Genomic DNA, 12,660 nt, shown 5'->3' on the forward strand with positions numbered 1-12,660 from the left:
AACACACACCAGCTCAAGAAAACCAGCTAAACAACTAAATACAGAAATGCAGCGATACTGCTGATGGGATGCCAACGTCACGTTATGAAGCCCTGGCAGGAACTTGTGCGTTGGGCCTCTTCTTCAGAATATAGTGTCACTAGGAATTTGCTTCTTTTTGTCTTCTGTATTTGTTTGTATCGTCTGTTTGGTCGTCCTGCAGAACTCTCAGGGTCGCTGTGTTGGACGAGCAGAGGGACAGGAAGAGATCATGAAAATATCAAGGTCAAACTGGACGCTGATACCGGATCCGTGGTGGTCGTGGTTAATCGTGGCTCAGCATGAGCGGTGACCCCCCCCCCCACCTTCCTGGTTTGTTTCTGGTCTTATGATTGGCCTCAGGTTTTTAATCCCACATGAGGGGGGTGGAGCCCCCGAAGAGAGGAGAGTGAAAAGCTCTTTAACTAGACGCCTTCAGCAAGAAGGCAGAGCAGCTTTTCTCCAGGTAACGTACGTTCCTTTCTTCTTCATGCATCTCAAAATGATTGTGTGGATGGTTTGTAGATCTTATGAGAACACGAGGCTCCTCGCCGTCTTATTTGATCCTTTTTGCATCATTTTAAAGTTTATCGTTAATCTTGGGGGGTTAATTTAACACCTAGAAGAGGAAAACTGAATGTGATGAAGACTTTGAGTAGCTGAATAAATACGACTGAGTGAGAACTGTTAATGAATTTGAACCAAAAGTTTAAAAAAAGTCTCAGCAACTTAAAAAAAAATATGTTGAATCAAAATAATTTAATCATTTGATTGAAAATCACTAACTTGTTTTATATCAGTTTGTTCAAGAACCGTGGTCAGAGCAGTTTAAATTAAGTTATTAAAGCGTTGTTAAATGGGTTGAAATGTGCTTTTAGTAACGAGTTAAAGTGGAGGATGAATCTGTAGAAGCAACTTTGCAGGATTTTTTTTTGTCACCGTGGGTTCTTAAGGGTTGAACACATGAAGCAGCATCAAATCTGCAGTGTCCTCTAGAGAGGACGAAGCCGCCGCCGCCGCCTCCGTGTCCTGAACGTCATCCCTCAGTGTTAAAAGGTCATGCTGGTCAGGGGAGGGGGGCGGCTGATCCGGGTCTGTGGTGGTTTAAGTGTAATCGTGTAACCTCGTGATCCATGGTGTCGGTTTACGAGGTGAAAACTCCACACAGACGGCGTCTAAACTTGACCTTTTTTTATCCTGATGGAAATCTCGCTCTTCCCATGTGTTTGCTTCACCTCTGTCCCGCTTTCCCCGTCACCCCGTTTCCATCCCTCTGTCCCCGGTTACGTGGTCCGGTCAAGAGTCCGGTCTTGTGACAAGTCCGGAATGTCATGGCGTTGTGAGCCAGGGATGGTTTGGCACCGGATCCTGGCAGGGGAACCGGCCTCCAGCCATCTATAAATACCGTTGGCACCACGAACCTCCACCTCTACAGACTGAGGGGGGAAACAAAGAGTCAGTGGAGATAAAGTCACCAGATGAAGACTCGTTAGCTCGTTGGAGGAATGTTTTACTCCTCGGTTACCGGCTATCTTTCCTTTTTGACCTGCATTAACAGGAGTCCTCTCAGCTTCTCTCTATATTAAGACACCGTCTCGTGGCTGCCATCACCCTCTGTGAAGGACGTGCTACAATATCACCTTACATTTAACATTTTAAATCCACACGTAACGTGCACTTTGGCTGATTTCTGTCCGGGGCTTTAGTGAACGTATGAATCCTGCTCTGTCATAATGCTAAGAGGCTAAGAGCATCTGCTGCAGCCCCACCTGCTCTAAGCTTGTTACTGTATTAAACCAAATACAAATCTGTGCAAAAGTAGCAGCCGTCGCTGAGCGGCCTACGAAGCCTCAACCGTTTGACTGCGTTATGATGAAATTACCCCGATACCTTTGAGCATCATTTTCTTGCAAAAACTATAAAAATAAACTAACTAACTAAATTAACTTCTATCTTTCCTGTCATGTTTTCTCTGCAGCTCATTTGCTACAGACCAAGAGGTACCAACTATCGGAAAGATGGCTAGCTCTTTCACACGCTTGATCTCCAGACGCAACACGGCGGTGCTGTTAGCCACCGTGGGGGCGGGAACGGTGGCGACCGGTTTCCTGTTGAGTGAAAATGGCTCCAAACTGGCTGCCGAGGCGAGGACGAAGCTCTACCCTCCCAGGTAAACGCCACAGATAGTACTCTTTAACTCAAGTACAAGTACCAATACTACTACCACCAACACTAGGGGCGGCAGTAGCTCAGCCCATGGGGACTTGGGTTGCTGTTTCAAGCAATGCCCTTGAGCAAGGCACCAAAGCCCCAAACTGCGCTGTATTGAAATTGTTTACTATGTGTAGTGTAAAAATACTTTATTAATTCCTGCATTCAATATATTTCTCATGTATTCTTCATGCAGAATGGCCCATTTCAGAATATTATATAGTTTTATTACAATTATTGATGGATTGCTGCTGGTTTTAAACAAACAAACAAAAAAGAAATACAGCAGAATTCATTCGTCGATTATAATTCATAATCAGAATTAGTAAAGGAACACCTAATTAAAGCTGTCCAAATGAATGTGGCGGAGTAAAAAAAACAAAGCAATATTTCCCTCTGAAATGTAGTGAAGTAGAAGTACTAAGTAGCAGAAAATGGAAATACTGAAGTACAAGTACCTTTTAAGTGTTGTTAAATAGCAGGAAGGAAGACGTTACAACATATAAACATCCTCCATGTTCACTGTGAGCCCAGCGGTCGACCTTGACGAGTCAAAGATCTAGGCACGTTAGCAAACTAGCTACATCAACCAGCTAGCGCATTCATCAACAATATATGTGAATTAACAGGCTAATATTAGCTACACCTGCTCTCATCATGGAGACATAATCAGCTAATGTTAAGTGTGTTTGTTGTGGTGAAATTTTATAATGTTGCCTGCTAACGTTAGCGGTTAGCTCACTGCTGTGCTGTTTGGGCTAGTTAGCTGTTTGCTAATCCTGTAGCTAAAAGGTACAACTGTTCTCCTTCATGTTAGCATTGGAAAATGTCATCTGAGCTGCCTTTTTCTGGTCGTTTTTAGATTACTAATACTTTTTAACATGTATAAAACGTGTATTGATAGCATATAGTGTGACACCGGTCATCATCAGGGTGTTACAACAGTATCTGTGACCCGTCACATTCTGTGACCTGTCTCTATGTGGAATCAAACTTAGTACGTTACCTCAAGGACGCCACTAAAAGTCTACACTTAAGTTACTTGACCTTGAGTATTATTATTTTCTCAGAGGTAAATATCGTACTTTTTACTCAGTACACTACATTTATCTATATTGGTTATTTCCTGTCCAGTAAAAACCACGTATGTCCGAATGTGTTGATGTTGAATGTTTGTAATAAAATTAAGTGTTTTCTTTTATATGTTTAGAAAATCCCCCTCCTCCTTAAACTAAATAAACAGTTTAAAAAGCCTCTTGGATCAGCTGGACTTTGACTGCAGTGAGGTTTTGAACGCAGGACTTGAACTTGGAGTAGAGTATTTTATTTTCCACAGTGTGGATGACGTAGTGAACGTCTGAGAGTACGAAAGAGCACAAGAGGTCAAAGCGGGAACTGTGGCACCATCCTGCTGGATCACCAACGCTCTCAGGTTTCATCTGGTACCTTTGACTCCACTACTGGATGTCACTTCGGATATAATCAGAGTTCTGACGAGAGACTATGGATGTGTCGCTATGCCAGAAATGTCTTATATAATTCGGAGGCGTGGCAATTTGGCATAGTTTTGCATAACTATAATACTATAAAGCAGAGTTGTCAGAGAGTCCAGATACTCTGGTACTGAATCAACTTCTTTACTCAAGTACAAGTGAAAAAGTACAGGCTCTGAAATGTACTCTAAGCAGAAAGTAAAAAGTATCCCTATGAAGGACATTTCTACTGGCTGTTTTTTTACGAGGCTAACTGAATCTTGCGTCTTATTAATAAGAAAAATATCGATCATTTCTCTCAAATGCTTTAAAACAAAATTAAAGAGTCTGTTTAAAATGTGAGGAGTAGATTGATTTAAAATGTAGTGAGGAAAAGTTCAAAGTTGTTAGGAAAATACTCAAGTACAGATACCTGAAAATGCGGTAAGTATTTGTAAACATCTTCCTGTCCTGCAGCGCCGACTTCCCCGACCTGAGGAAACACAGCAACTGCATGGCCACGGCTCTGACTCCGGCCATTTACGCCAAACTGAGGGACCAGGTGACTCCCAACAACTGGACCCTGGATCAGTGCATCCAGACTGGGGTCGACAACCCCGGACACCCTTTCATCAAGACGGTGGGCTGCGTGGCCGGCGACGAGGAGAGCTACGAGGTAAGAGAGAGGTCAAAGGTCACAGTGTAGTGTGTGGAGACTGAGTGCATCATTTTTTTTATCTTAAAATGAGTTTTTGTTTGTTTGTTCTTTGTGAACACTTCTTAACTTTTTGGTTCCCTCCAGGTGTTTGCCGAGCTCTTTGACCCCATCATCAAAGACCGGCACAACGGCTACGACCCCAGAACCATGAAACATCCCACCGACCTGGACTCCTCCAAGGTGCTGCAACACCCCAACACCCCATCACCCCTCTGTCCACCGGTTCCTCCATGTATTATAAAACGTTTGGTTTTCATCTGTGTCCTCCAGATAACCAACGGCGTGTTCGATGACAACTACGTGCTGTCGTCCCGCGTCCGAACCGGCCGAAGCATCCGCGGGCTGAGCCTCCCGCCGGCGTGTTCGAGGGCCGAGCGCCGCGAGGTGGAGCGGGTGGTTGTGATGGCCCTGGCTGGCCTGAAGGGAGACCTGGCCGGACACTACTACGGCCTGGGAGACATGACGGACAAGGAGCAGCAGCAGCTCATCGACGTGAGTTTCATCCAGACTGAGAGGCTTAAAGCTGCATTCTCTCTGCTGGCCACCAGGGGGCAACTCATCTCTGATTGTATAGTAGTCTATGAGAAAATGATCCTACTTCTCTCTTGATTTATTACCTCAGTAAACATTGTAAACATGAGTTGATGACACACTTTCTAAGTTATATTATTATATATAATCATCTTGGATTGTAGTTATAAGTACTTATAATTATTTATAACAATATTCATGACAATAATGTATTTAGTCTTTGTATAATGCATTATAACAGTGTAAATGTATACTGTTATAATGCACTATAATGTCATTATTAATTACTGTTAAGTGGTCATTGTTTGCTTTAAGTTGAGTGAAGAAAACATTGAATCTTTCCAAGAATAACACAAAACATACAAAAATAAATTTCGGTTTGCTTTCACAAGAATACTAAATTACTGCGGCACCACTCTGAGAATATAGTAATAAAGTCTCTAAATATTTAGGTGAGTCTATAGACTAGTACCGTGGGTAATGTAGGTTCTCTATTACTGATGTTCCTGTTCTGGTTATTCCACGCTGCGTCGCACCAGGACCACTTCCTGTTTGACAAGCCCGTGTCTCCGTTACTCACCTCGGCCTTCATGGCGCGAGACTGGCCCGACTCCAGGGGGATCTGGTAAGAAGTCCCTGTCCCGGTGCTGTTAGTCATGAGAGGAAATGCAATTCAATGCAGTGGACCCACACCCTCTCCTGTTCCAGAGTCCTGGTCCATCAAGACCTCCCAACCCCTTTATTCCAGTCTCTCCACCTCAGACTAGTCACCAAGTTGTAGAAGTATAAATGTGTTTTTCTACCCGTCTCCACCTCCACTACCTTTAGGACCACTTCTTGTTTGACAAGCCCGTCTCGCCGTTGTTGACGTGTGCCTTTATGGCCCGAGACTGGCCAGACGCCAGGGGCATCTGGTGGGTTCCTTCAGCTCTCCTGCATGTCTGCTGTGTCGCCATTTAGACTCCTGATGCACGTCAATGACGTATCCACTGGTGGAATGTAACTAAGTACGTTTCCTCAAGTACTGTGTTTAAAGGACCATCCCAGTCTAGTTCGGACCAGTCCAGTTAAAGGACCAAACTTCGGCCCAGTTTGGTTCTTTAACTATCTTATTTACATTTTGATGATGATACATTATTTTACTTATGTAAGGTTTTGTATGCAGGACTAGTGGAGTATTAGTACTTTTACTTTAAGTAAGAATACTTCTTCCACCACTGGATACTTTCTGCAGCCTGTGAAGCTGAATAGAAACGTTGTTGTTGGGGAAAAAGCAACGATAGTTGCATTTTCTGTTTGGTGTGTTCCGTCTGTTACAAACGCATGTGTCTCACACAAAAGTAACCAAGTACAAATACTTTTCTGTACTTTTGACACATCTCACATTTTAATTCTACGACCTTTTATTCGTCCTCTCCTGGAGAGCTCCTTATTCAGTCTCTCCTGCTGGTTCTCTTCAGGCACAACAACGAGAAGACCTTCCTGATCTGGGTGAATGAGGAGGACCACACCAGGGTCATCTCCATGGAGAAGGGGGGCAACATGAAGAGAGTGTTTGACAGGTTCTGCAAAGGACTCAAACAGGTACAGTGGGGTCGCTTTATTTGGGATTTATGTGGCCAATAACAGCGTTTCAGTCATGTTTCAGGTCATTAGAGTGGTCAACTCTTCGTCATGTGGTGTCTTGTAGGTGGAGCACCTGATCCAGGAGAGAGGCTGGGAGTTCATGTGGAACGAGCGTCTGGGCTACGTCCTCACATGTCCCTCTAACCTGGGCACCGGCCTCAGGGCCGGCGTGCATGTGCGCCTGCCGAAACTCAGCAAGGTAACACACACACACACACACACACACACACACACACACACATTATAGGGTCCATTTAGTGGCTGTTCTGCAGCTTCAAAATAAAAACTTTACAGGCTCAATCGATAGTTGTGTCCCGATTCAGCGAGCGAGTGTCTGGTCCATGGAAGACTTCCTGTACGCGCCACCAGCTGTTCCCTCCCCCACCCTTTGCCGCTGCCATCACCTAGCAACCTGCTAAGCCTGGCAAGAAAGAGCATAGAAGTGGAAACTAACATTATATGATTAAAGTGATCATATCTGATATTCTGGTGGAGGATATCCTTCATGATGTATTTCAGGCTGCAAGAGTTTATTCTTTTCCACGCTTGGAGCCATGTTGATTAAAATCCAATCATCATTGGCACGCACTGAATCTTGGGATATGTGAAGGATCCAGAAAAAAAACTGCATTTCTGGCTTCTTTCAAACGAGACGACCTCGTTGCACTCGGTCTTCAAATGCAGCTTCCGAAGGACGCGGCGGCTGAATCGGGACACACAGAATATTTACTTTGTACGCATGTGCTCTAAGACTTAAGTAGCATTTGACTGTTGATTTCTAATCACGTTGCAGGACCCACGTTTCTCCAAAATCCTCGACAACCTGCGGCTGCAGAAGAGAGGCACCGGCGGCGTGGACACGGCGGCAACCGGAGACACGTTTGACATTTCCAACAACGACCGTCTGGGCAAATCCGAGGTGAGAATCAATGAATCCATCGTGCCTTTAAAAAATGTTTGTTCCTGTTTCATTGTCCACGTTAATTAGGAACTATATCATTCATCATGAAGTGTTTTGGGAGTCACAGTATTTTGCTGCAGAACTGAAGTGTGCTGCATGTTTTCAGGTGGAGCTGGTCCAGCTGCTGGTGGACGGGGTCAACTACCTGATTGAGTGTGAGAAGAAGCTGGAGAGGGGGAGTGAGATCAAGGTCCCAGCTCCCATTGTTCAGTTCAGGAAGTAAAAAGCTGGACTCGTCATGGCATCGGTGTTCCCTCCCGAAGCTCAGAGCGCCGTCCGTCCACGGCTCCACGGAGGAGGGTTTCTTCAGTCCTCCTCCAGATGGCAGATCTTTAGGTTGACCTTATCTTAGACACGAACTGCAGTTGGGGGGGAAACTCTACCTCAGGTTTAAGGTCTTCACTGTAACCCTGACTTCAATAAAGCCAACCCTTTAACTAGACTGCCTTTTCTTTCACATTCTACAGAGGCCATGAGATGCACCGCAACTTCAGCTGAAAAAAGCTTTTCTATTCAAGTCCAAATCTCGACATTTTAGTGCAAAATGCTTGTGTCCCACCCCTTCCTGTCTCCCCCACCGGACCTCATTTTGTAAAAATAACACGTCAAATAAGTAGGGAAGTCAGTGACGAGAGACAAATTATTTTATGTCGTTTGAATTGAACCGTGTTTGTTACCTACAGAGTGCATTAAGGGACTTAGCCCCTCTTTAGAGTGGTGCAGAAACGGTTTTAGTTATATTTTTCATATTCTAATGTATGAAACAGAAATATGAGGCTAATAAACACAATCATACAGTTTTGATCAAGCAACCATCACAAATCTTTATTCATTAGTGAACTTCTATCCTCCACCTGCAGTCGGATGTATCTTCCTCTGCTGGTGGGCTACTCTCCCTCAGCCATCCCAGTAACATCAACTGGCTAATTACATCATGTTTAAGAGCCATAATTAGAGCTGCTTGACTGCGACGCTGGAACCCATGAGTGCTTCGTAGAGCTTAAAATGAAAACTTTGTCGTCAGGTGAGGAGGTCAACATAAACAATCAATTGCTTTGGACGCGTTAGAAACCCGACAACATGATGCTCACTGACACGATGCACTTCCTTGGACAGAGGTGGAAGAGTTTGAATTAACATGGTGGCTTGTTGCACTTTCAGAAAATTGCTGAGTTTAACGTGGAATTCTGCATCAGTGACAAACTTTAATTTTCATGTACTGCAACAGGTGATTTCACAAAGTACAGTGCATCTTAAAGGGAAAACGATGAAAGGAAAAGGAGATGACGGATACAAACAGCAGCGTAACTCGCTGTGCATTCTCTTTTAATTAACTCTTGAGAACAAAGCTTTATAATCTGTAAACAGGTCTCCATAAGCTAATGATTAATTTGAAACAAAAACAAAGAAACGTAAATGTAAGCACTTTATTTGTTATTTTAACTTTCCAGGATGCCACCTCTGACGAATTTCTTATTTGTTTTTCTAAAAAGAAATCAGTAGAAAGAAGTCAAAACAAAAAAAGGGTGACACCTAGAGGCCAGAGCCTGCCTATTCACCAAAAAGTCCTGCTCTATTTTGGCAAAGTGAAACAGAAACACAAGCCTCTATGAAGGAGGAGTGGTTGGAGAGTGCTAAAACAAGCAGGTATGCGAGTACAGGGCATCTCTGTGTAGTTGGGGGAGGGGTAGGAGCGGGCTCTTCGAACAGGAAACGGGAGGGAGGCCAACGGCAGTGTGCGGCAGTGTTGTGTCATCAGTCAATGGGCCGCTTTTCACTGTGTTTCTTTGTAAACTCCTCTGCATTCTTCAAGAATTTCACCCGGTCTTTACTGTACTCCTCGGCCAGGTCGGCCCTCAGCGGATGCTCCGGCTGAGGGCTGTTCACCAGAGCGATGAGGCTGTTGATCACTGGGGGAAAATGAAAACATGAGTCACTGGTTAGTCATAGTCACTGTGGGATGTAAAGAACCTGGTGCCACAGTTTGTCACAGGTTCAGTTTGTTCGTGAAAGACACAATTACAACTGCCTGCCCTACTATTTTATATTAAATCCTTCATTATATGATGATTGCACCTGATATAGCCAGTCTACGGGGGAAACTATCTGCTGGGGAGAGGCTCCTCCCACTCAGTTCATCATGAAACTGTGGTGGACCGACCTGAACTGCAGCTCATTGATCACGAATACTGGATTAGTCCTGAACATGACCATCGTGGGAGTTTTATCTTTTGTATCAAGCAGTTGATCTGTGCGTGACGAGCCTCACCATTTTCAGTTGTCGTGGCGGGCTTCCAGTTCTCAACACTGATGATGGGCAGGCAGATCTGGCCCTTCTCGTCGATGTTTGGGTGGTAGATTTTTGTCTTGAATGTGAGCTTTGGGGGCTTGAAGGGATACTCAGCCGGGTAGATGAGCTCAATCCGGAATGCTCCTTTGTCGTACGGAGGACAATCCTTGGGCAAAACAAGAGTTTGGTGAGGAAAGTTCAGAAAAAACTTCAACAGGACAACAAGTTGTTTGTTTTTTAGCACCACAACAATACTTACAGGAACGAGAAGCCCTTGCCAGTTCAAAAGATTTGATTCGTCCACTTTAATGTTGCAGAAATGCTTTGACATATTTTTGCGAATCCCTTCAAGTTCCTGAAACAAAACAGGTGATTTAAAATGGGCTGAAAAACTACAGGAACCCCAATGACTCAGGGAATGTACATGCATCGTCAGTATTCACTTTATTAGGCAAGCCTGCACACGCTAATTCTACTTTTGTGACGGCTATACATTTGTTGAAATACTGAGGTCATATTTGTTGTGTGTGTAAAGCTGGAAGACAATTCAAATGGCAAACTGTACTTGATAAAGTTGCCTGTGTTTAGAATAATGGTGACGCTTTAAAAAACATAGTGGAGGAACGTCAACCTGAGCAGAGAATGAAGTAACTCTCCTCCTGTGTGTGTTGTTATCGGAGTAGACCATTTCAACACTGTAGTATTCCTAATTCCAAACACTTCTTTGACCACTGGTAAAGTAATAAAAAAAGGCAGGTAGTAATTCTGTCTTCCACTTCATGTCAGCAGAAACTTCACCGTCATAAACCTGAACAGTAATGATGGATTGTCTGGAGAATTCAGGAAGTAGACGCTGGTGTTATCAGACCAGGGAATTTCCTGACATCAGAAAATCAAAAGCAAAAATGCTGCTGTGTGTCGGCACCGGGCAGCCGTACTGGAAGTAATAACACACTGTGGAAATACTCACGTAAACATGTATCTCAAGTTACATGTAAGTGCCCTGCATTCAAAACCCATAGTGAAGTAGAAGTATGCGTAAGTAGTGTAAAAGTATTGATACTGCAGTGAAAATGTTCCCTTCCAGTGTTTAACCGTCATACATGGTGTTACTGGATAAATATTACAAGCTGGTGCAGTTGGCGGCCAACTACTGATTATTAATATTATGTATTATTCTACAGGGAATATATAAAATGACCACGACTATTGATTCCTTTGACCAAATGCAGCCACTAGAAATGTCCTTCAAAAGGTGTACTTTTCACTTGGAGTACATTTCAGAGCCTGTATATTTTCACTTTCATTTCAGTTAAGAAGTTGAATCTGTACTTTTACTTTTGTCTTTTTGGACCCAAGTATCTGTTTTGCATCTGTACCGTTTATACCTCGGCATCTCTTAAAAGTTCAGATTTATTGCGATGCATATCCAGCTGATCCCAGAGACTTTCTTAATTGTTTCTTAATCTTAAAGTTTAGCTGAAACGGCGTTTCAAGTTCATTCATCTTCGGGATTGACGTCATGATTGGTTGGTACTAGCTGATGTACGCATGCGTCATATTTTGTTTTACAGGAAGAAAAAAAAATTGCTATTTATTTTCCAGCATAAATTACTACATTACGACCAGGGATGTGATCTAAAAGGGTGAATGAAAAGGGCATTTTCCCGTTTCAGCTCAACAGTTTATCACAAATACTCGACATCAAAACATCTGGAGATAGCTGGTTTTCACTGGAAAGGAAGGGGATGAAGAAAAAAATTAACGCCGTCAAGACGAATGTGGTACAGTAAAATATAGTAAAGAAATATATATAAAAAAATATTTTCCTTTGATGTAGTGAGAAGTAAGAAGCAGCCGATGGAAATACTCTAGTAAAAGGTACAAGTACCTTACAACATTTGGATAAATGTACTCGTGCTTCAAAACATTTATCACGTCATTGACTCGTTTAGTTTCGTTTCACGATATTAATATTTTCTGAACGATACTGTCGCCCGGTCGAGGTCTGACGTCACGTCCCATCCCCAAAGTCTCCATGTTTTCTCTCCACAGCACTTCAGACGGTGACAGCGCGTAAAACAAGCCGACACGCGCACAAATCCCCCCACGAAGCCGCCTCGCGGCGAACTCCCCGTTCACGAGACAAAAACGCGTTGGTGCGACTTATCGGGCGAGTTTCCCCCCGTTTTAGTGCTGAGTCACGTCCTGCCGGCGCCTCAAACTAACTAACTAGTTACATCTCAGTCACCGTCTGCCGGACGTCATGATCCTTTCATTTTGTCGGACAGACGATCGCCAAACTGTGACGTTAGCGGCGTTTTCGCTCGGTCGACGGGGCCGTGCCTACGCGTCTAAGACCGAAACAAGTTGTTTGAACCTTAGCAAAGTGGCGTAAAATAAATATGTCGAGATTTTACCTTGACGAGTCTCCTGTTCATTGTGATGCCGATATTGTCTTCTCCTTCTTCTTCTTCTTCTTCTTCTTCCTGCTTCTTCTTCCTGCTTCTTTCCGCTACTGCTTCTTTTGATTTTGGTTTTAAGTGGCTCAAACACGACGTTCTGTAGGGTTACCGCCACCTAGTGGCCTGGAGTGCAACAGTTATTACATTATTACTACTGAAAATATATAATAATGATAATACAACGAATATGATAATAACAATGATCATAATGAAAATAACGATAGTAATGATGAGTAATAATAATTATAATACAGCGATGCTGATGATGCTGATAATAATAATAATAAACATGGTAATATAAGTACGATAATACATATAATGAAAATAACGATGATAATGATAACGATAATAATGACAATAATAATGAG

General features: G+C 43.4%; 2 protein-coding genes across 3 annotated transcripts; one reads left to right on the forward strand and one right to left on the reverse strand.

The window, feature by feature from the left end:
- The first annotated feature begins 391 nt into the window (after nucleotides 1-391).
- Nucleotides 392-7,979, forward strand: LOC311030381 (creatine kinase S-type, mitochondrial-like). Of its 2 annotated transcripts, XM_084036101.1 has the most exons (10): nucleotides 392-484; nucleotides 1,997-2,188; nucleotides 4,179-4,377; nucleotides 4,504-4,599; nucleotides 4,690-4,911; nucleotides 5,779-5,864; nucleotides 6,411-6,534; nucleotides 6,641-6,775; nucleotides 7,370-7,495; nucleotides 7,644-7,979. In XM_084036101.1, the coding sequence occupies exons 2-10, from the start codon at nucleotides 2,037-2,039 to the stop codon at nucleotides 7,758-7,760; spliced, it is 1,257 nt and encodes a 418-aa protein (XP_083892227.1). In that variant the 5' UTR covers nucleotides 392-484; nucleotides 1,997-2,036; the 3' UTR covers nucleotides 7,761-7,979. The 2 variants fall into 2 exon arrangements, with proteins under 2 accessions (XP_083892227.1, XP_083892226.1); XM_084036100.1 differs by having other exon boundaries at nucleotides 4,504-4,911.
- A 971-nt stretch (nucleotides 7,980-8,950) lies between these two features.
- LOC311030391 (ubiquitin-conjugating enzyme E2 L3-like) lies at nucleotides 8,951-12,357 on the reverse strand. The gene is made up of 4 exons (XM_084036112.1): nucleotides 12,248-12,357; nucleotides 10,087-10,182; nucleotides 9,807-9,993; nucleotides 8,951-9,447 (listed from the first exon to the last, which is right to left on the reverse strand). Exons 1-4 carry the CDS (start codon nucleotides 12,266-12,268, stop codon nucleotides 9,293-9,295), a joined length of 459 nt encoding a protein of 152 aa, XP_083892238.1. The 5' UTR covers nucleotides 12,269-12,357; the 3' UTR covers nucleotides 8,951-9,292.
- Nucleotides 12,358-12,660: the final 303 nt, after the last annotated feature.

Source organism: Eutrigla gurnardus (assembly GCF_963514095.1).
Source record: "Eutrigla gurnardus genome assembly, chromosome: 19".
Lineage (NCBI taxonomy): Eukaryota > Metazoa > Chordata > Actinopteri > Perciformes > Triglidae > Eutrigla > Eutrigla gurnardus.